The 24032-nt window shown below is 41.9% G+C and overlaps 1 protein-coding gene across 1 annotated transcript; it reads right to left on the bottom strand.

The window, feature by feature from the left end:
• Positions 1–114: 114 nt before the first annotated feature.
• Positions 115–23584, bottom strand: CD164 (CD164 molecule). The gene is made up of 6 exons (XM_087718662.1): positions 23308–23584; positions 18187–18270; positions 9424–9504; positions 7115–7171; positions 4305–4391; positions 115–2851 (listed from the first exon to the last, which is right to left on the bottom strand). The coding sequence occupies exons 1-6, from the start codon at positions 23417–23419 to the stop codon at positions 2688–2690; spliced, it is 585 nt and encodes a 194-aa protein (XP_087574788.1). The 5' UTR covers positions 23420–23584; the 3' UTR covers positions 115–2687.
• Positions 23585–24032: the final 448 nt, after the last annotated feature.

Below are 24032 nucleotides of genomic sequence, written 5' to 3'. Positions count from 1 at the left end.
GGTCCCCTAAACAATGCCTTATAAAAATATGTAGCAAATGTTACATGCTGTCAATGTAACATTTATTAGGTTGTTTATGTAGTCTAGCTCTAAGTAACTTACTTAGACAAAAAAGCATTTTAATAAATGATTTATTATTTTGGTATTACGGTTGCAAATAATTTGCATTTCTTCCAATGACAACATCACATATGCAGTACATAATATCTGTAACATTCCATTCCCTATGCAGTACATTTGCATATGAGAGTTCTAAGAACAATCCAGTTAAGTCACAATTTACTATCTAAAGAATTAAGGTCCACGTGATCAGTTATTTTATACAGGCAATTGCTTAAAAAACAAACAATATGCTAAATTTCAAACAGCAAAGTGATAAAAATCTATTCATACTAATTCAAAAGTAATAGCATTAAACCGAAAAGTTTTATCTATCTAAATCTAGAAGGTAAAGAATTTCATATGTGAATAACCGGGAAGCCCCTTAATGTGTCCACTGTAGTTTGGTAGATTACAAATGAAGCTGGTTTAGAAAATCAAATCATCTGCCACTGCATGTAATTGTTAGAAATGCCCTAGTAACTAAACATACAGCTTTATGCCACCTAAATAGAAAATATAGATTTCCTGAAAGGTAAATATTAACACCTGAATTTTCTAAAATCATTGGAAAATAGCAATTGCTGACACTAAGGGGCAGAGATATTGATTAAAATTTCTTTCCCTGACATGAGGACAACATTAAGAAAATTTAAGGCACTTGAAAGAGGGTTCACTGTATTTAGGAATACATGTTTTAATGTCTTTGAAAGGTATTCTTGGCTCAGTAACAAAATCATCTCACATTTTGATTTTGGAAGTGCATACAGCACTGTCAGTTTTGAAACATTTTCCCCTTTAAATTTACAAGATAAATATTAACATTCAAGAATAAGCATGGAAGCAAAAAGTAAATAGCTTTTTAATCTTACTTTGAAGAAAATGTTTATGTAATATTAAGAATTCATTTTTAAACCGTCATTCTTTAGAATTTAATTAGCGTTGTGTTTAAATTGTCAGTTTCTTGCATTTATAAAGATCATGGGGAGGTGAGTAAAATGACTACCACAAGGCCATTAAATACACACCACCTATTTTGGAAATATCTGAATGGAGTAGTCAGTTCAACTGTCTTATTCACCTGAGCTATTGTCTTTTAGGAGTGCAGTTGTCGGAAGATTCTTTAAAATTACAGTACTCTCTACTAAATTATTTCATGAATTGACTTTCTGACTAATATTGAAGTGAACTTTACTCAACCTGGAAGGATTAAGGAAATTAAAATGATGTCAACATTTTTAACAATAAATCTACAGAGTCCATTTTGTCATCAGCATAATATCAACCACTGCAGTTCCTCTTTGACTGGAGCTCATCCAGCAGAAGCACTTAACCCTATAAATTCAGTTTTGATTATTTCAACTATATTTATCACATGACTTGCAAAACAAACATTAAGATGCTATCAAGTGAATAATCAAAATAAAATAACTTAGTTCAAGTGTTCAAGTTTGTTTCTATCACACAATTTGCTGTATTATGAAACTACAGGTGGGATATTGCTATGTGGGAATAAAATATTCCAAGATCCATGCAGGACTACAGTACCTTTAAAATATCCATAATGTGAGCACAAACTGTGTTTGCTAAATTATTATCCTCATATGAAAAGCACAGCATTTTCTAAGGCAGGTAATTTGAAGGCTACAGACAAATGGCTTTAGAAACAGTAAACAAAGCCTGGATACAGCAGATTGAATCCATACTTTGCCACATTTTGCCACAAAAATCAGTTGGATAAATTCATCACATGTAGCTTACCCAATCTATTTTCCTCAAAGGAAAATATTCCTCAAAATATAGATCCAATACACTGTATTAACACATATGAAAACAGTTAACGATGTTAGCATATAGTGCTGAGGTTCATATGTCTAATGGAGAAAACGGTGCAAATAAAATGACATTTTTCACTGAACCTCAAAATATAAGATGGCACAACACTTCAATTTGCTAATTAAGGCACTGGTCCTTCTTCCTTACGCACAGGGGAACTTGTATCTTTTGATCATCATTCTTCCTATAGATGCTTACACTTCCAATAGAAAACAATCATCGTAATATCATATAATATGGAAAAATATGGGCATTCATATCTGTTAAGAAAAAAATATCCTTAAAACATCCTACAAATCTCTTCCAATTTCCAAGCTGAACAGATAAAAAGTCATACTTTTCATAGATAATTTTATGTCAAATTAACAGTAATCTGTTTTTAATAATGATGCATAGGGATATTGTATCTAAACCTAATTAAATCACTATAATTGTAAATTTACCTACCAAGAACATTGCTGCCACTAAATACAGTAACTATCAAAAGCTACATTTGGCATATCAAATAAAATAATAGATTCTATAGTAGCAGCTGCTAAAAATTTAAAATAAGGGTTCATGCAGAATATTGCAAATATTTCTGTTCAGCAAGACATGATTGACACGTTATTCCAAGCACATTGCAGACCTATTTTTTTAAGTCTTGAAAAATAATATCTTGAACTGCTATATTCCATAAAGAATAAGCATCTTTTGGTGTAGCTAACCATAAATATTGAGCTAATCTAAGTCCACTTAAAAAGAAACGTGTCCTAGAGTGTGTTATAGTTTTGTTCTTTGGACTTGCAAAATTTATACAGAAAGAAGATAACTGCTTGCAGACCCAGCACAAGTACAATGCCACCAATGAAACTGGCTGCATCAAAACTCGCTTTATGAGGTGATGGCTTGGTAGTTGGTATTAGAGCTGATGTGCCTGTCAAATAAGAGGATTATAATTATTAGTGATTTTCTTCTGAATTATATTTTCTATGTATTTTTTATCATCTAAAAATCAGTTCTTCAGTTCTCTCTCTATGAAACAGAATTTGAATACATCCTTCAATGGAAAGATAAAAATTAGTCCTTTTCTAGATTACCGTATTTTTCAGAGTATAAGATGCACCAAGGTTTTGAAGAGGCAAATTAAAAAAAAAGGTAGGTAGGTAGAGGGATAGAGAGAAAAATACGGTAGGTAGGGAGAGAGAGTAGGTAGGTTGGTAGGTAGAGGGATAGAGAAAGAGAAAGAGAGAGAGAGAAATACAGTAGGTAGGTAGGGAGAGAGAGAAGGTAGGTAGGTAGGTAGGTAGGTAGATGTTTCCAGGTGTATTTATCCATGTGCTGGAGAAGGAAATCCCTGACAATCTGCAGCACCTAAGACTTTGTTTCTGCTGGCACAGCACTTGATCAATCTAATTCTCATCAATCACTCTAACTAAAGAGCTTTCCGAAAGAGAAAAAAAGTTTTTGCACTCTGCAAACCTCCCCAAAATGGCCCATTTTTCACAAAAACAGGCCTGTTCCCCCTCCCAAAAGGCATGAATAGCCTTTGGGGGATTTGCAGAGTGCTCCTGGGGGTTGACCTAGGGCCAAAGTGAGCAAAAAATGGCCCATTTTTCACAAAAATTGGTCCGTTTTTTGTCAAGAAAATTGCATGCATAGCTTTATGGAGGCTTATAGAGTGCTCCTGGGGGCTGGGGGGAGGGGGAAATTGAACAAAAACCAGCCCATTTTTTGCTCATTTCTGCCTTCCCCAGCAGCTCTCTGAAAGCCTCCTACAAGCTATGCCCGGCCATTTTGGTGAAGGGGCAGGGTTTCAGGAGGCAAAACATGCTGTATTTGATGTATAAGACGCACCCAGATTTTCAGCCTTTTTTTTTTGAGGGAAAAAGGTGCATCTTATACTCCGAAAAATATGGTAGATGCTACAGGCGAGCAAGGTCAATTGCTGTTTAATCCTGTTCAGATTATTTAAATCCTGTGTGAGGATGCTATAGAGATACATGATTAAAAAAAAATTAAACACAAATCTTATAAGATTTAATGATCTTGCAAACTCTCAAATAATGATGTTAAAGTGTTATATGATCTGGAAATTAATTGCTAATTCCCTTCCCACTTTGCAGTGTGGATATATAGTATCTCTCTTGGAATCATTATAGCTAAGCACAACTACTGCTCCATAAAGAAAAGTTTATGAATAGCTGACAAAAGACACTGCTGCTTTATGATTCAGATGTTTTGTACATGGTCCCTTACCTCTCTGGAAGGGACCTTATTACTCAATTTGCCTTTTTCTTTTTCTTATTCACCCAAGACAAGAACTGTCCTACAAGTAGCTTTTCTCAAGACAACAGTTCATTATGAGTGCCTGTTAAATTAAATTTTACCTGTTTTAGCAGTAATAACAGAAGTAGTGGCAATGGTTGTAGTAGTCAAAATAGGTTTTTCTGTTGAAGTTGAGTTAGTTGTATTACCTGTTATAAAGAAACAGTTTATATCATTTGATTTGCCTTGGAATATGAATGTAATGTATACTTACAGAATCCTATTTGTGATTCAAATCATTGAACATGACATATTTTAGCTGTTCCTTTCCTACATTTGAAGGACTATGAAAATTATAAAAATATCAATGAATGACATACTGAACACAATTTAAGAATCAAATATGAAAGAGCTCAATATCATAAATGGAAACCCACAAAAACAATGAACTTCAGTTGCAGACTGCCAAGAACAAAAATGTAAAACAAGACCCTTGTATTGTAATTGAGATTAATGGAAGAAAGAAATCAGGAAAAGGAGGCTATAGCTTGAACAAGTTATTATTATATATTTAGGCAGTGAGGATTTTGGAGAACAAACTACCATATTTTTCATAGTATAAGACGCACCAAGGTTTTGAAGAGGCATTTTTTTTAAAAAAGTAGGTAGGTAGAGGGATAGACAGGGAGAGAAAGAGAGAGAAATACAGTAGATAGGTAGGAAGAGAGAGAGAGTAGGCATGTTGGTAGGTAGATAAAGGGATAGAGAGAGAGAGAGAAATAAAGAGAGATAGAGAGAGGGGGGTAGGTAGGTAGATAGGAGGACAGAGAGAGAAAAATAGAAAGATTTAGAGAAATACAGTAGATAGGTAGGGAGAGAGAGAGAGTAGGCAGGTTGGTAGGTAGAGGGATAGAGAGAGAAATAGAGAGAGAAATACAGTAGATAGGTAAGTGTTTCTGCTGGCACAGCACTTGATCAATGTAATTCTCATCAATCATTTAAAAAGCTTCCCAAAAGGGCAAAAAAAAGTTTTTGCACTCTGCAAACCTCCCCAAAACGGCCCATTTTTCATGAAAACAAGCCCATTTTTTTCTTCAAAAAAAGGCATGAATAGCCATGGAGGAGCTCGCAGAGTGCAAGCCCATTTCTGCCCTCCCCAGCCCCCAAGAGCTCTCTGAAAGCCTCCATAAGGGTATGCACGGCCATTTTGGTGAAGCGGGTGGGGCTTCGGGAGGCAAAAAATGTTGTATTCGGTATCTAAGACGCTTCCAGATTTTCAGCCTCTTTTTTGAGGAAAAAAGGTGCATCTTATACTCTGAAAAATAGGGTATATATCTTTTTCTTATGTTTTTTTGCATATTCTTGATGAAATAGACAAATATCACCTTATGAGTTACTTCTGTAACTATTATGCATTTCACCACAACTAGATCTCTTTGTTGCTGGGCAAATTAATTGGGTTGAAATGCCTACAGTCAATATTATCACTGTGTAGTTTCAACCAAGGAGAATTTCTAAAAACAGTCAAGTAACAATACTGTAAATGCAGGTACATCTAAAATTTTACCAGTCATACAAGAAATTACTCATAAGACTGGAAATATAGAAACTGAAATTTTGGTTTAGAAAAATGCTAAGAAATAGTGATTTATGAATTGCTGTACATTTATAATTTTTATACTGTTACTTGAACAATATTATGATGTTTGTCCATCATTTTCAAAGAGGAGCTTGACATCTAGCGCAGCGGTTCTCAACCTGTGGGTCGGGATCCCTTTGGGGGTTGAACGACCCTTTCACAGGGGTCGCCTAAGACCATCGAAAAACACATATTTTCAAAAAAATACAGAAAACATAAAATAATTTTATGGTTGATGGTCACCACAATATGAGGAACTGTATTAAAGGGTCGCGGCATTAGGAAGGTTGAGACCCACTGATCTAGCGGCTAGTGGGCTGTCCACAGTGTGTCCGCAAGTGGCTGGTAAGGCCAATATGGGCACAGAATGTTCTGCCACATGTGTGGACACCACTGTTGCACCATTTGCAGCTCTGTCTTTGCAGAGTGCTTGCTTCTCTTGTGCTATGATTGTCCTTCTGTCTTCAAATGTCTGGCAGCCTTGGTGGATCAACGTGCTCCATGTCAATCTTCTGCCAGGGTTTCCCAAAGAGGTGGTGTTGATATCCAGAGACTTGAGGCTTTCAACATGTCTTTATATCACTTCCTTTGTCCCCCATGCGATCGTTTTCCTTGAGACAGCTCGCCATAGAGGAGCTGTTTAGGGATGCGATGGTCTGGTATCCTTATAACATGGCCTGCCTAGCGTGTCTGGGCTTTCATCCTCAGAAGTCCGCGGAGACACATCGTGTGGAAGTGGTTCAGTTGCCTAGCGTGCCTCCTGTACACAGTCCAAGTCTCATTGGCCTGTATCAGGGTAGTTATCACTACTGCTCTAGCACTACTGAACAATACTAACACATATAGAGCCGAGGTGGCACAGTGGTTAGAGTGCAGCACTGCAGGCTACTTCAGCTGACTGCAGTTCTGCAGTTCGGCTGTTCAAATCTCACCGGCTCAAGGTTGACTCAGCCTTCCATCCTTCCGAGGTGGGTAAAATGAGGACCCGGATTGTTGGAGGCAATATGCTGACTCTGTAAACCGCTTAGAGAGGGCTGAAAGCCCTATAAAGCGGTATATAAGTCTAACTGCTATTGCTATTGCTATACTCTCAAAGCAGATTTTGCTTGATCTATAGATTTATAAAAGTATTGCTATAACTGAACATAATTACATGAGCACAAGAATCACATAAGCATGTAAGTAAAAAATTTACACATCTCTACACAATACTTATTTTCCTACAGATTCATTACTGGATAGCATTAAGCTAAAACAATATGTCTGCATCAATGCAGATTTTTTTTTTGTTACCTGTTGGGCTAGTGACTGTGGTGGAATGACTATCTGTAGTAGTACCGACAGGAAAATCTAAAATAAAACAAAACAACTATGAAGCATAAAATTGATTTTTAAGAATAATAGTAGCGATATCTAAAATTCTTCTAAGGTTCTTAAAGGTAAAGATTCCCCCGCACATGGGTGCTAGTAGTTTCCAGCTCTACGGGGCGATACTCATCTCCGTTTCTAAGCTGAAGAACCAGCTGGGGTTTTCACCAGCATATAAATCTTTACTTGAGAAACTTGGGTGTTTGGCCTGGCATTTTTAAAAGAAATATTATGTAAAGTTAATAATTACAGCACTAATTATTCCTCTCATCAGTAGTCATAATCAGATGGATTTCATGAGACATCCAAATCCCTTCTAAGGTAATGGATATACAGCTCTTCATCTTCATTGGGATTGCCAAGCTATTAAGATTCAAGAAGAGAAAAATAATCTACCGAAGGGGCAGGATTGAAATCTTGTACATGACACTTTACAGGGAATCATCTGCCCTAGAGGCTGGGAAATATCGTTAGGTCCAGGTGTCTAGTCTGAACAACTGACAAAACTACTAAATAGTCTATTCACTTTATTTGGGTAAAATTCTTTTTTCAAACTTTTTTCAGTGTTTAGAATTTCATCAAAGGGTTATCAGTGTGTTAATTAAAATAACTCTTATATTTACTAATTAGAAATCCTAACTCTTTCATTGCCTACATCAGGGGTATCAACCTCAATTTCATTGAGGGCCGCATCAGGGTTGTATTTGACCTCGGGGGGGGGGGGGGAGTATGCAAAGTAGGCATGACCAGCTTGATGTCACTTGTGTCGGGGGCGCTGTGATGGCCCAAGCTCTCTGCCAGCAAAAACGGGCTCCCGAGCTGTTTTCAGCTGCGATGGCACCGTGCAATCCTCTGCCCATGAAAATGGAGCTTGGGAGGGCCGCCCACAGCCCTCTCGAGCTCTGTTTTCGCTGGCAGAGGCATTGCAGGCTAGTCGTTTGTTTTCAGTGTGGCCCCACGTGCCAGACCTAAGAACCCCACAGACTGGATCGGGTCCTCGAGTCTTGTGTTTGACACCCCTGGTCTACATAGTCATACTCCTGCTGAGTTGATGGAGATTGTATTAAAAGCTCTACATAGGGGTACTGGGCTATTGGGATTTGAAATGGGCTGACAGTCATCACCATCTTTGTCAATGGAAGTGTTCTGAATTGGTTGCCAATGTTGTGTTCTTCAAACCTCAGAAACCTCTTATGAAATGAGCAAACTGCAATGTTTTGGCAAGGTGCCTAAAAGCCATTGAGGTCAGGATAAGATTCTTTTTGAAAATATTCAGTGATGGAACTCAAGAGTTCCCATAAAAAACTTGTGACATTTTGTGGTACATCACTCATTTAGCTTTGAAATTGTATGCCATCTCATTTTTATTGTACAATGAATGGGGTAGTCCTTGATTTACAACAGCTTGTTTAGTGACTGTTCAAAGTTCCAACAGTATTGAAAAAAGTGTCTTTTGACCATTTCCCACACTAATGACCATTGCAGGATCAAGGTTTTTTTTTTTTAATTCAGACACTTGGCAACTGATTCATATTTATGACACTTGCAGTGTTCTGGGATCACATGATCATATTTCGAGACCTTCGGACAAGCAAAGGCAATGGGGAAGCCAGATTCACTTAATAACCATTTCACTAACTTTAGAACTGCAGTGATTCCCTTAACAACTGAGGCAAGAAAGATCATAAAATGGGGCAAAACTCACTTAACAAATTCTCCCTTAGCAACAGAAATTTGGGGCTCAATTGTGGTCTTAACTTGAGAAGTAACTGTACAGAACCTCTCACCTTGTGAACCCACGGAAAAACCTAAAGAATGTTCAGATTTTAGAAACAAACCTAAAAGAGGCTATCAGCCTGCTAAAGTTGTAAGGTCGCATCAGAAAGACCCAAACTGCATCATATTGTGAAAACAATGCAGAGGTCATTCTTTTTTAATAGAGTTCTCATTAGAAATTTGTATTCCATAACAATAGGGAAAAAGGATGTATAGAGAGAATCACAAAAATAGTAAAATGCAAGATTTTTTAGCAATGGAGAATTTAAAGAAAAAAGAATATTTTCAGTTGTCATCTGGCAGCTACAGTGCAGTAAAAGATTAGGTGCTGACCAAACATAATTAATATGTTTGTCCTGTTTATTATACTGAATAAAGGTTTCAGGCAGCTTTGCTTTCAGGTTTTTTGGCCCTTAAATAATTATTCTCTTTATCATCATATAAGCATAAATACTCACCTGTACATGTCCCATTTTCAGAAACAGTAGTACAACCAGGATGTGTACTTGTGGAATTTGTGCACCGAGTCAAAGTTTTGTCTAGAGAAAAAAAAAGTTTTTAATGAATGAAACTTTAAAGCATTTGGCTACAATTCTTATTACAAACATTGTTCTACAATATCCTTAAACACCCAATGAAGTGCTGATTTAATAAAATATTTAGGGAGAGTTTGTTACTCTCCAATGTCTGTTAAATTGCAAATTACATTTGCAGCAGTTTGTCAAACTGCATAAAATCACAAGTATAATTTATACATTATTTGTATTATGTTGCATTTACTGTACATACTGTAAATTAGTTCAAAGGAACTAAAATTAACATAAATTTAATTGTCTTACATTTTTCAGATTTGATGGATTTAGTCCATTTTTTGGAGGGGGCAGGGAGGGCCATTGACTTACCTGAAGGGTCGTTTTCAGGGTGCTGCAAAGAAGAGTCCAAGCAAGGGTTAAATACAGCCAAACTGCCCAGAACTAAATTGAAACTTTAAGCCACGCCTCTGGTGCTGTTGAGCTTCAGATTTTTTCAATGAAGACGTGGAACTGTTACGTGCTGAGAAGTCCAACCATGAATCCAAATATTCTCAAAAAAATAAGTCCAAGAAAACTGTCAACTTAGAACTGAGAACAGCGGAGGCAGACCCCAAGGATGGGGTGGACTCTTCTTCGCAACGCCCTGAAAACAACCCTTCAGGTAAGTCAATGGTCCTTTTCCAGAGCGCTGCTCAGGAGAGTCCAAGCAAGGGACATACCCAAAGCTAAATGTCACTAGGGCGGGAAGCTGCAGCAGTCAGGGTCTCTCCGCTGGTATGAATGCCCTGAAGCACACGACTCCCAAAAGCCCCTTCCGCTGAAGCAAACTTGTCCAACTTGTAGTTTCGTACAAACGGAGAGAAAGAAGTCCAGGTGGCTGCCCTGCAAATTTCCTCAATCGGAGCCCTGGTCGCCCAGGCCACCGTGATGGCAGCGGTCCTTGTAGAATGTGCCGTGATACGACTAGGCACCGGTTTAGACTGCAGGACATGAGCGAGGGCGATGCAGGCTCTAAGCCATCCACCAATTGTAGAAGATGATACCTTCCTTCCCTGGGAAGACGGTTGGAAGGAGACAAAAAGCGATTCAGAACGACGAAAACTGGCCGTAAGCTTGATATATCTGTGAACTGCCCTGCGGACATCCAGCTTGTGCCATTGTTTTTCCCTGGGATGTCTGGGATGTGGGCAGAAATCAGGGAGAATAACCTCCTGGGCCCGGTGAAACCAGGAGTTAACCTTAGAAATGAATGACGGGTCCAGGCAAAGAATCACCTGTCCTGCTGAACGAAGCACAAGTTCTCGCGGACCGACAGAGCAGCCAGTTCAGAAATACGCCTAGCAGAAGTGATGGCAACCAGAAAGTGGTCTTAAAGGTAAGATGTTTCATGCTGATAATACGGATAGGCTCAAACGGAGGCTCGGTGAGAGCACACAAGACAACAGCAAGGTCCCAAGTTGGATAGCTATGGACTATCTGAGGGCTCAAGTTGGTAGCCCCCCTGAGGAAACTGCGGATGGTAGGATGACGACTGAGAGAAGCCTGCCCATCAGGAGCCAGAATGGTGGAAAGAGCCACTACCTGACGCCGAAGAGTGTTGGGAACTAGGCCCTTGTCAAGGTCATCTTGCAGGAAGTCCAGGATGACAGGAACCGACGCCAATGAGGCTGCCAGGCCGCACGAAGAACACCAGCCGACGAAGGCCTTTGCGTCCTATATCCGGGTCGTGGACGGACGCTTGGATGGTACAGATCACCCTGGTCGAAAGGCTGCCCCTGCTCAGGAGATCCCTGTCAAGTGCCAGACGGCTAGTTGAAGCCACTAGGGTTCCGGATGTTGAAGGCTCCCCTGGCCGAGAGAGATCTCCTGCGGGGAAATCCGTCAAGGGGGTTCAACGGACTCACCAGGTTTGCGAACCAGGTTCTCCTGGGCCAAAACGGTGCCACCAGCAGGACCTCTGCTGCCTCTGCCAGAATCTTCCTGATGACCCTGGGAAGAAGGGTTAACGGTGGGAATGTGTAGAGCGGGCAAGGGGAGTGTAGAGCATTGACACCTTCCACACGCGGGTCATGGAACCTTGTGAAGAATCTGGGGAGATGAGAGTTGGCCACAGTGGCGAACAGGTCCACCTGCGGGCACCCGAACCTCTGGGACAATCGCTGGAACAGAAGAGGATGTAGGTGCCACTCCGAGTGGTCAATCATGGCCCTGCTCAACCAGTCCGCCTGGGTGTTGGTCGTGTCGGAAATGTGCTCTGCTTGGACGGAGAGGAGGTGCCTCTCTGCCCACTGACCCAGTAAGTCGGCCTCCGACATCAATGATCTGGAGTATGTGCCTCCCTGGCGGTTGATATGCACCTTCGTCGCGATGTTGTCCGTCAATACTCTTACGTGACGACCCTGGATGTTGATCTGGAAGTGAAGCAGGGCCAGCCTGACTGCCCTCAGCTCCAGCCAATTGATGGTGTGAGCGGCCTCTTTTGAGGACCACCTGCCCTGAGCCAGCTGGTTCCGGAAATGGGCCCCCCAACCGAACAGGCTGGCATCCGTCATGATGGTGAGACGTGTTGGCTCCTAGAACAGGGAGCCCTTCGACAGAGCCGGAGACATCCACCAATTGAGCGACCGATGTACCTCTGCAGAGACCAGGACAAGCCTCGTCGAGCTGCTCTCGTTGGCCCCTGGTAAGGGAGCAGGAGCCATTGAAATGGATGGGAATGGAGCCTCGCCCAAGAGACGATGGACAGGCACGAAATCATCTTGCCGAGGAGCTGTGAAAGCTGCATGACCTTGGCCTGCGGAAGCTTCTGCACCTGTGCGACCTTCTCCCTGAGGCTCGCCATACCCTCCAGCGACAGGAAGACCTGGCAAGCGACGGTGTCGATGACTGCATCCAGATGTTGTAGTCTGGTTGTCAGCTGCAGATGACTCTTCTCCATGTTTATGGAGAATCCGTGGGCTTTAAGCACCTGGATGATGTGTTCCAGGTCCAGAAGCGCCTGTTGGGCCGATTATGATTGAATGAGGACATCGTCTAGGTAGCAGTGCAGTCGAACTGGATGTGATCTGAGGAAGGCCGCCACAGCCGCTAGTATCTTTGTAAATGTCCTTGGCGCTGAGGAGAGGCTGAACGGCAGGGCCCGATACTGGTAATGGCAGCCAGCATAAGCAAACCTGAGGTAACGACGGTTTTGCGAATAGGAACATGGAGGTAGCCCTTTTTGAGATCTATGGAGGTCAAGATGTCTCCCGGCCTGATGCATCCCAGAATGGACTACAGGGACTGCATCTTGAACCTCCGGTAAGTGATTATATAATTTAGCCTTTTTAGATCCAAAATTCCCCTCCACCCTCCTGAACTCTTGGGAACCAGGAACAGGATTGAGTAAAACCCTGTCTCTTCCTGGCCTGGTGGAACCGGCTCTATGGCCCTGATATGCCTGATCTCCTGTTCCACAAGAGCCCTTTTTACTGGGCACGAGGGAACCGGGCACCTGATGAAGTGGCGGGGGGGGGGGAAGGGAGAGGAATTCCAGGGTGAGTTCTAGTCTGATTGTTTGCAGGACCCACTGGTCTGCTCCCACTGGGCGCTGTACAACTGGAGGCGCCCACCCCTATGGGAGTTGAGATAGTCACTTGTATCTCCTGAAGAGCGGGAACCCAAAAGGAACGTTTGGAGTAGTACTGCTGGCGGCCCCTGTCACGAAAGGACTGGCTGTCCTGGGACTGGTCCGCCTTCTGGGAGTACGTACGATGGGTCGGAGCGGAGCTAGTAGACGGCTCTGCGTTCCGAAAAGGCTGCCTCCTGTAGGAATAGGGGCCCTTCCTGTCAGACTTCTTAAAGGCTGATGCCTTTAAGATTGGATTGGATGCCAGAGCCCGCGACGCAAACTTGGCCGAGCTCAGGGTGGCATCGGCAGTATATCCGTAGCCGCCATGATCTTATTAATATCCTGCCTTAACTTGGTATCCCTGGCCGAATCCTAGTTAACAACTGCCACAACCAGAGGAGGGCAGCTCTGGAGAGAAAGGAAGCCAAAGTCTTAATTGCCCAAGCAGCCGCCTGGTGTGTTTTGACAGGCGGTCTCAGATTTCTTGACCTCCACCTTGAGACCTTCCAATAAATGAGGCGGGAGAACGGAGGTTGAGGTAAGGGCCGCCACAGGAGGATCAATGGGGGTAGCTTGAGCAAGTCCTCCAGACTAGCATCTACCGTATACAACTTCTTATCATTGCTACTGGGGGTAGCCATGGTGGCAGGCTGTGCCCATTGCTTCTAAACCATATTAAGAAACATCTTGGGGATAGGCACTATCTCCTGAGCCGAGACAGGCTCCTCAAAGAGGTCCCCGGAAAGATCATCCGGTTCGGTGGGCGCCTGAACAGGGGCTTGGACCCCATGCAGGTCGCTATCTTAGCCTTATCCAAGATGGTCTTGAAATTGGCCAACTTAAAGAGGCCAGAAAAAACAGGCTTCTCGTAGGTACCTCCCTCGTCTGCAGAGAACTTGGCCTCCTGCCTGGGTAACAGATCCCCCTCCTCCTCCCATTCTGAATCATCAGAAGCCATGGAAGAATGGGGAGACTGAGGCTCCTGGGAGATCGAAGCTGCCCCGGGTGTTACAGGGGGATGTAAATGTCGGGTCTTACAAGAGCGTTTGCCCCTCTGCTGCATGCCTGCCTGCCTCAATACCTTGAGAAATGGCTTTGTTAATGACCTCCTGCATTTCCGCTGAGAGATCGGGTCCCCGATCTTCAACAGGGTGCACCCTGGGGTCTGGTCCGGAGGGAGGATCCTGCGGAGTCAGGGGCCCCAAAACTGGCCCCTCCTCCTCCGAAGGACATGCAAACAGGTCGGCCTGGTCCACCAAGGACACACCCGGGGAAACTACCATGGCCAAAGAAGCCGTGGGGGAAAATTCTTGGTTTTCCTCATCACTTTCGGAAATAGGATGGGATTGAGCAGGGGGAACTCCCAAGGAGGGCTCCTCAGGAGACACCAGTTGAGAGGCTTGGGTATGTTGTTGGGCCTTGGAAAAGTGTTTTTCAAAGGCTTTCTGATGGCGCAAGGCATCCTTATCAGGCCCTAAACCCTGCTTAGGCCCAGGCCTGGAATGGGGCTTGGAGCCCCTAATGGCCTCCCTGGCAGCCACGCCTGCCTGCCTAGAAAAGTCCTTGGAGGAGACCCCTGACTGGCCAGGTTCCTCTAAAATCTGATCTCCCATGACCCTGGATTCAATCCAATAGATAAGGGGCACCCCCACTCACCACCTCACAACAGTCCACCGTCGACCAGAGTACTCACCGGAGAGACACAGAAAGGCGAAGGATCAAAGGCAATTTGAGAGTTAATCACGAGCAATCACAGCTCCAAATGTCCGCAGGAATAACAATTGTGACCCAGGGGGACTCAAAGCACAGCTGCTGCTAATGAGGTGCTTTGGAGATAAATTGCCAGCCAGGCCGAACCAGAAGCTCCAAGCGGCTCCTGCGATGAGTCAGGCTTCAGGCAGCTGCAGCATGTGCGAAGAGTTGAAAGCGAAACCAGCAGAACAGGGGGGAAATGGCAGGCGGCTCTTTGCCGCCACGCCTGCGCATTAACAAGCTGGCAGAATCAAATAACGCTCAGAGAAAACCGTGCCGAACGCCAGCTTCAGCAAGCACGGACGATGGCCCACGGAGCTCTCCGCGGGGAATCCAGCTGCAGCAGGGTTGCTGCAGCAGCGCTGGCGTCGGCACTCCGACCCACGCCCCCCCAACAGCTGCCTGTGTCCCCCGTGGTGTCTAAGGTATCCAGGACACAGGGAGGACCGAAAGGGAGAGAATGGCCAAATTCAAACAATTAAGGAAACCTTCTTTCTTTTGCTCTCCAAGCCTGCTTCAATATAATCAAATATAAACTACTTACAGACAAAGAGTCCAAGCAAGAGATAGAATTGAAGAAAAATTTAAAGTGCATCCACTGGGCTAGCTGAATTGAAAAAAACTGAAGCTAATCAGCACCAGAGGCGTGGCTTAAAGTTTCAATTCAGTTCTGGGCAGTTTGGCTGTATTTAACCCTTGCTTGGACTCTCCTGAGCAGCGCCCTGGAAAAGCAAGTATTTTATCCACTGAATCTGAAGTCCATCAAAAAAGGGACTGTTAATACAAAGTTTCACTATACACAATGTTATCCATTCAGCTATTATTTGTGACATTTTCATTTCTTTTTCACTATTATTAATTGGTTTCATATATGTTATATTTAAAAGATAGCAGTTATATAATAGAATGGAAGAGTGCTAGGGAACTGACATCAATGCTCGTGCTTTCCTGAATTATTAAAAAGCTCATTCTAAAAAAACAACAATCTGGTTTACAAATTAACAATATTTTGTTCAATATAACAGCATTAGCCCCACCTAAAATATATGCAGGAAATCCTGTAAATCATGTAGAAATCTACAGTAAAAAAACTGGCTTAATATGTAAAAGATAAATTCCGCTCATCTCTTAGCTTTTTTCAACTTTAATTTTATTAGGTTCTATCTTGTAGAAATAATAGAAGACACAAGAGGAGAGAAGAATTCTTAAACATTACCAGATTATAGTCTGAAACTCTAACAATTCAATGTTTCCTCATCAGTAGTTTTTACTGCAAATTGTTTCAATTTTTCATTATTCCAATGATTTCTTGCTATTTCCTTTTCAATGCAATCTCTTTTCTATGCTTTCATTAAGTTTATCAATACCGTGCCTATTTTGCCATTTTAGCAACCATATATTTTTGTGTCAATACACTGCACATATCTCATAGGTGGTAGATTAAGGCAGAATTAATCTAGCAGAATAATCAGAAGACAAAAGGGAGTAGTTTAAAATACCGTATTTTGCAGTGTATAAGATGCACTTTCCCCCCAAAAAGTGGGTGGAAATGTCTCTGCATCTTATAGAGTGAATGTTGCTGAAGTCCTACTCTCCCGCCAGCCCCCACTCTTCGGCCTTTGCCTCCCAGCAATTTGCCTCCTTGCAGCAAATAGCTTGGTCAGCTTCGCCCAGCTTGATTTAGCATGAACAGATGATTGGTAGTTGGATCGGCCTCCCGAAATACCGCCGATCAGCTGCTCTAGGCTGCAAGGATTGCTGCCACATATTGCTGCCTCCGCACGCCCCATTTTCAGCCTCCGCATGCCTTGTTTTCGGCCTCCGCATATCCTGTTTTTGGCCTCTGTGAATCCTGTTTTCAGCCCATTCCAGGCGGCAATGTTGGGCGGTGGCAGCGATCCCCGCTGCCTGGAACAGGCCAAAAATGGGATGCACAGAAGCCGAAAATGGGCAGAAGAGGCGGCGATGGGTGGTGGCAATCCCCTCAGTCTGGAATAGCTGGTAGGTGGTATTCTAGGAAGTCGATCTAACCATCAATGAGCTGCTTGTGCTAAATCAGGCTGTGCTGAAGCTGACCAGGCTTTTTGCTGCAAGGAGGCAAATTGCTGGGAGGCAGAGGCAGATTTCTTCCCCTTGTTTTCCTCCCCAAAAGCTAGGAGCATCTTATAGTCCAGAGCATTTTATAGTCCCAAAAATGCAGTAAGTATTCCAGAAACATATTAATGTTGTTACAAAAGACTCAAAGAATGAATATATTGTATTATGAATGCTAATAAGGATAGGAAAATATGGAGAGTTGTCGTTAATCCTTACTGACAACTTTGTGTTCATCCTGCTTTCTGTGTAAAAATTGGAACTTCTTCACTTTTCATTAACCCAACTTTGCATATTTGTCAACAAACATGCAAGTGATGTTGAGGCAGCATATTAAATATATTGGCACCTCATTAGATGTAGCATCTTTCCCAAAATTATAGTCTTAACCAGCTCAATAACCTTAGATGTGTTATATACCTAAATGAAATTACCTCTAAATATAGGAGGCCATTTTCTTTGGCTAGATATATGCCTTTCCCACTAGTCCTGGGAAATGCAAAAATATCCCAGTTGGGCTAAAGTTTAGCCCACACGGCAAAAGGGCTTTTGGAACACATATTATATTGTTCATTTTACGTTCAGACTTGATAATCTCACATTTAAACACATTTTCTGGTCATTCTGATTTATCACACAATTTCTATTTTCAGATATTTATGAATGTTACTCAAAATGCAGCTAAATTTTGATTGGTTTTGCAGCTGCTGCTTGATTTGTCTATATTTTTATATAGATATAAACTGTTATAAATTACAGCATTGAGTTTTTTACGTGCTGATCTTTAGCCAAAATAAATATATTTGATTTTCCAGATAGTGTTTATTAAGACTAGATTTAGTTTTCCTTTAAAAAAAAGAATTCAAATCCTGGCTTTAATTTTTCTTTACTATTTCTTTCCCCTTCTTTGTACTTTCCATGTTGCTTAACCCAAAAGAAACTGGTCGGCTGTCTGTCTTTTAGTTATTCGATTACTTAGAAGGTATCTCCACGTTTCATATACAAGCTTAAATTCCAACATACAATTTGAGGGGCACAATACATGATTGTGTTCTTATCTAATTACATGAATCCCTGAAGCTGCATATATGTAGCAATGACAGATTTTTATATACGTTTTGGCTGTGAAAAATGAAACCTTATAATGTTTAATTTTACAATGTGTGCAAAAATTTATAAAGTCAGTAAAACAAATGTAGCAAATCAGAAGTATTCAACATAATTCAATTTACCACTGCATTGAAGCCATGTGCAATTCAGTTGAGATGATTCAATAGCGATGCAGGAACTACAATTTATATGTCTTTCACAGCCAACTAGAACAGAAAAAAATTGTAAAAAGAGAAGCCAGTTAACAATAGATAGAAAATAGAAATATAAATCACAATAGTTTAAACTTAAAGGCTTTAATATATCATTGATGACTAAAGATACTTGCATGATACTTTATATATGTAAAATACTCAGAAAAGTAAAAATTCAGAAATACTTGTAATGGTCTTCATTTTAAAATGGAAAGTTAACAGAGAAAAGGGGAAGAAGGAGTAGACAAAGCATTAGACAGTATGAATTATTCATATTTAGAATTTGGTTGTTCAAAAGCTATTTTTGTTACTATTCTTGGATCACAAAAGTATTAGGTTAACCTATTGATTGCAGTATTATTTGAATGCCAAATTTACATGTCTATATACCTTAAAGCTCTTCTTCTTTCCCTTTCACTCTAAAAATTGATATAGTTTTAGCAACAGCAATAACACTTAGACTTATATACCATTCATAGAGCTTTATAGCACTCTCTAAGAGGTTTGCAGAGTCAGCATATTACCAACAATCTGGGTCCTCATTTTACCCACCTCGGAAAGATGGAATGGTGAGTCCACCTTGAGCCGGTCAGGATCAAACTCCTGGCATTAGACAGAATCAGCCTGTAATACTGCATTCTAATCACTGCACCACCATGGCTTCTTTTAATTATTAAATTCTATACACTAATGACACTAATTTAAATTTAAACTCAATTCTTTCAGGTTTAACAATAATATTCCTAACCATCACAATGAAATGTCATATTTATATTTATTGCACAAGTAGCGCTTTTCCTGTCTTAAGATATCAATGATCCACTCAATGACAAAATGGATTTTTCTAGATTCCAAAAGGCTGTCAAAGCCCTGATTGCTCTGTGGATGTAGATCTGTCCTGAGTGATCAATGCAATCATTCCTAAACACGTTCTTGCCAGCAGAGCCTGAGCAGCAGCTTGGAATGTATCTGAATTGAAAACTATGAAATAAGTAGGATATCCACTAGAATACACATGAAAGAAAACCCATGCCAAATAAGTTTGATACAGTTTAGGGCCCATTAAAAAGTTAATATGGTACAATAAGGAGGTCTTCCCAATGTCCCCAATGGAGTTTTTTCAAATAGCAAGGGCCATATTGCATTCTGTCCCAAAGAAAGACCCAAACTCTCAGTAACACATGAGAAATACACAAGAAATCTTGAAGGTAAATTGCTTGAATTCAGTACAATTCAACCTCTGGCAGATGCAAATCCAGATGTGGAAGCATCCAGAATACCATCCTGTCCCATTTTGGATAAGTAGTAAGGCCCAAAATAAGCTTTGATCTGTCAATTGTGTATTCAGCTCTTACAATTACAGGTAGTCCTTGGCTTACAACAGTTCATTTAGTGACCGTTCAAAGATACAAGACCACTGAAAAAGTGACTTATGAACTTTTTCCACATTTGCAACCATTGCAGCATCCCCATGGTCACGTGATCAAAATTCAGATGCTTGAGAACTGACTCACGTTTATGACCATTGTAGTATCCTGGGCTCATGCAATCATCTTTTGCAATCTTCTGATAAGGAAAGTTAACAGGAAAACTAGATTCATTTAACTGTTACTAATTTAACAACTGCAGTGATTCATTTAACTGTGGCAAAAGGGTATAAAATGGAGCAAAATTCACTTGACAAATGTCTCACTTAGCAACCAACATTTTGGGTCAATTGTGGTCGTAAGTTGAGGACTTCCTGTACTGGCTTATTAAATTAGTAGGCGAGGCTAGTTAAGGCCATCAATGCCTCAGTGAGAAAGGGAATGGTGCCATCCTTCTTTGTTCTCTATTGCTGTAACTCTATTGATCCTCTAAGACTTCTTAGTAGCTTTCATACCATTGATTATGGTCTTTTCTTGAACAGGCAGTCTAATTTGGGCTATGGCAGAATTATACTATAGTGATTTCACTTGTACTTGGAAACCCTTTTTCATGAGGGAGAATTACTGTTTCTCAACTGTTCTTGCACATGGCAACGGAGCTAAAGAGTCCCTGGGGTCTCATATTATTTCCCCATGCCTTTTAACATATGTAAATAAAAATGCTGAGCAGTCATCCACAGATGTGGGCTGAGGTTCTCTCAACATACAGTTTTCACCTGGCTCTACTTCCCCTTCTTAGCTAATGGGTGTGAGAACTGACATTCTGAACCAGTTATTGGGCAGGGTAAGGGACAGGATAGGGGCCAATAAACTAACACTTGGTGTAGCATGGGTTGTCTTTCATCAGTTTCAGATGATCTACCAATTATGAGCTTACGGAGGGAGGGAGGGAGGGAGGGAGGGGGAGAGGGAGAGGGAGAGGGAGAGGGAGAGGGAGAGGGAGAGGGAGAGGGAGAGAGAGAGAGAGAGAGAGAGAGAGAGAGAGAGAGAGAGAGAGATAGTCTTACAACAATATTCATATTCTGGTAACTTCCTGGTTGGATTATTGCAATGTATTGTACATGGCTCCCTTCAAAAACATTCTGGCAATTTCAGCTGTTTAAAATAGAGCAGTTAGACTGCTCACTGGGACTGGCTGACACAGATTATTCCAGTATTTCACCATCTATATTGGTTACTACTCCACTTCCAAACCATAATCAAAGTGATAGCTTTCACCTTTAAAGCCTTTACAAGCTTAGGAGCAGGTTGCCTAAGGAGCACTTTCTTTCATATGTATCTACCAAGACCGCAGTATTGTCTAACAAGGCTCTCCAAGTCCGTCTGTCCCCCCCCCCCCCCCCCACACACACAAAGGAGGTAATGTCTATAAGGGAGAAAGCCTTTTCTCTAGCATCCTGTCAAGTTACGGAATGCCCTGTTCCAGATAAACCAAACTGCTGCCACACGAACATTTCAGCACTAGGTAAGGACCTTATTTTCCTTAATAATTTTGAAATAGTCCTTGATTTACAACAATTTGTTCAGTGACCAGAGTATAATGGCACTGAAAAAGTGACTTATAATTGTTCTTCACACTTACAGCAGCCTCATGGTCACGTGGTCAAAATTTGGGCATTTGGCAACTGGCATGTATTTATGACAGCTGCAATATTCTGGGGGGTCATGTGATCACAATTTTCAACTTTCACTAGGCTTCCAACAAGCAAAGTCAATGGGGAAGCCAGATTCATTTAACAATCACATGATTCACTTAATTGCAGTGATTCATTTAATAACTGGCAAAAAAGTCAAAATGGGACAAAGTTAACTTAACAAATTGCCTTGCTTAGGTTTAAAAAATCATATCATGTTCTTATAACACAATTCACTGTTACAAATATAAACAAGGAATAAGAATCTTTGTAAAATACAATATTAATACAAGATTGGTATTCTGATGACTTTTATTCCTATATCATTTGATTGACAAAACTTTAGTTCAATATTTATGGACCTTCCTCTTTGTCCTACAAGCCAGCAACTCTGGTACAATCTATCTTAGAAACATAGAAAACGTCATCAAAAAAAACCCAGTAGTCCTTTGAGTTTTGTTTGCTCTATTTATTTATTATTTTTAATTATTTGGATTATTTTTAATTTTTATCTTGCATTGCGTCTCCAGTTCCCAACCCAATAAGTTTATCAGTTTACAGTACACAATCCAACACTTGGCAAAAAAGTTTTCAGATTCACATAGACCTAATAGTGGAAAATCATTTGTCCCTTATTTTTTTGTCTTCTCACAGACAGAACTTCTCAACTATAAATTCTAGCTTTTTCCTCCACTCAACGAAAAACCTACTTCATTACCAAAGAATAATAAAAATAAAGCGGTTTAAAGCTAAACCTGCCTTTCTTTGGCTAGGAAGAGGCAATATTACGCCTTCATTACCCCCCAAAAAAGTAATTCTGCTACTTCCGGCTCTAATTTGTCCCTCTTAGATTCGCCTCGCTCAAGTCGATCTTGCCGGCCAGCAGAAGAAACTCAAAAGGGTCCAAAAATGATGACCTGCCTCCATTTCGCAGGGCTCAAATATATCGGGCGTTTTCTTTCCCCTCTCTGCCGTCCATTTAAATCCTCGACAAGCCGAAAAGCAGCCGCGCGGCTTCTTTATACAGCAAGCAACGGCAGCGACCCGTGACAGTCGTTTAAAACCGTCTCTGCTCTTCAAACGGCTTTTTTTCTGGCTGTGAAATTCGGTCGCTTTTGCGGCAGACCAAAGGAAACGCTTGGCATCTGGATAATCCAGCTGAGAGTGCTTGCAACCGGTGTGCGGTGGGAGCTGGAAGGGGCCTCGGAGGCCTTCTAGTCCAGCGCCCCTGCTCAAGCAGGAGAACCTACACCATTTCAGACGAAGTGGCAGTCCAGTCCCTTCTTAAAAACCTCCAGTGGTGAAATACCCTCAACTTTTGGTGGCAAGCCGTTCCGCCAGTTAATAGTCCTCACTGTTAGGAAGTTTCTCCTTAATTCCAAATTGCTTCTCTCTTTTGATTAGCTTCCATCCCTTGTTTTTTGGTCTTGCCTTCTTGAACAAGGATTAGTAAGTAAGTAAGTAAGTAAGTAAGTAAGTAAGTAAGTAAGTAAGTAAGTATGTATGTATGTGCTGCAGGTATATATTTATGTACGTATATAGCCATGTATTGTGTGTGTTATGTATGTGTTTGGGTAGACATACACTTTCTCTTGGGAGCAGACAACAGATTTTCATTTTTAATGCAGGCCCGGGTGCTCGCAGTAAAAAAAAAGACAATAAATTAAGTTATCTTATCATCCTCTGGGGCTTTATCTTCCGCCTTCGGCGATCCCACGATCTTCCTCAGGCCACTCGTTTCTCTCCCCATCCCTCCCAGAAATCTGGCAGCCGGTTCCCCAACTCGAAGCACGGCCGAAGGAAGAACCGCAACGCCGCCTCCCTTTCTTTTTCTCACGCCTCGGGATTCGCGGCCAAAACCTTTTCCTCTCGGGACGCGAGGCAGTTCGGGCCCTCCGCCTGCTAAGTCGACAGGCCGCCTCCAAGTGAAGCCCAGGCGTTTCCAGCGCGGTGCCCCCCCACCTCACTCCTCGCTCCCTCGTCCTTACCTTCTTCGACAGCTGCTTTGCTCTGCGGAATAAGGCAAGAGGCGAGAACCGTCAGGAGCAGCGAACAAGCCAGGGTATCCCAGAAGTAGCGCTGGCGGCTGTAACGGCTCATGTCGGCAAACGGTGGAGAAAACTGAGAGCAACCCCTCCTCTCCCAGAAGAGAGTCGTCCGTTCCAGGTGGCCGTTTAACGCCCGTCTCGCGCCACTTCCCGGACCGTACTGCCCTCTGCAATCACGTGAAGCGGCTGTTGAACGGACGACGGAAGGAGGAGGCCAAGGGCGTGGCCTCGCTTACACCTTTTAGTATGAAAGTTTTCGACCACTCCCCCCCCCCTCCCACGCCCGTTTTACTGCGTTGGATCGGCCCCAACCACACCGGAATAGGCACGTTCTAGTCACGTGACCGACGCTTCGCCCGAGAATCGAAGGTAGGAAGCGCTGCGGCCGCTCTAGGCCCGTACCTTAGAGGCTCTTCTCTTGTAGATCTGGCGACGTAATTGGCGAGGAAGTGATGTCATGGAAATGATCTGCCGCCGCAAAATTTGCAAATGTTAATGCGGTATGCCGTGCAGTTCATCGGGACCGGATTGGTACTATCTTCATCCATAGCACAAAGGCTTTTCTTAAAACCATGAGTTTTAAAAAAAGTTTTTTTTCACGGTTTTAAGAAAAGCCTTTGTGGTATGGAAGAAGATAGGATTTTTTTTAAGAAAGTTTTTTTTTT

The sequence above is a fragment of the Thamnophis sirtalis genome, unplaced genomic scaffold, assembly GCF_051295495.1.
Source record: "Thamnophis sirtalis isolate CommonGarterSnake01/CBP01778 unplaced genomic scaffold, rThaSir2_p1.2 scaffold_6, whole genome shotgun sequence".
Taxonomy (NCBI): Eukaryota; Metazoa; Chordata; class Lepidosauria; order Squamata; family Natricidae; genus Thamnophis; species Thamnophis sirtalis.
Note: the sequence above shows the minus strand (reverse complement) of the source record. Positions and strands in the feature narration are given on the sequence as shown.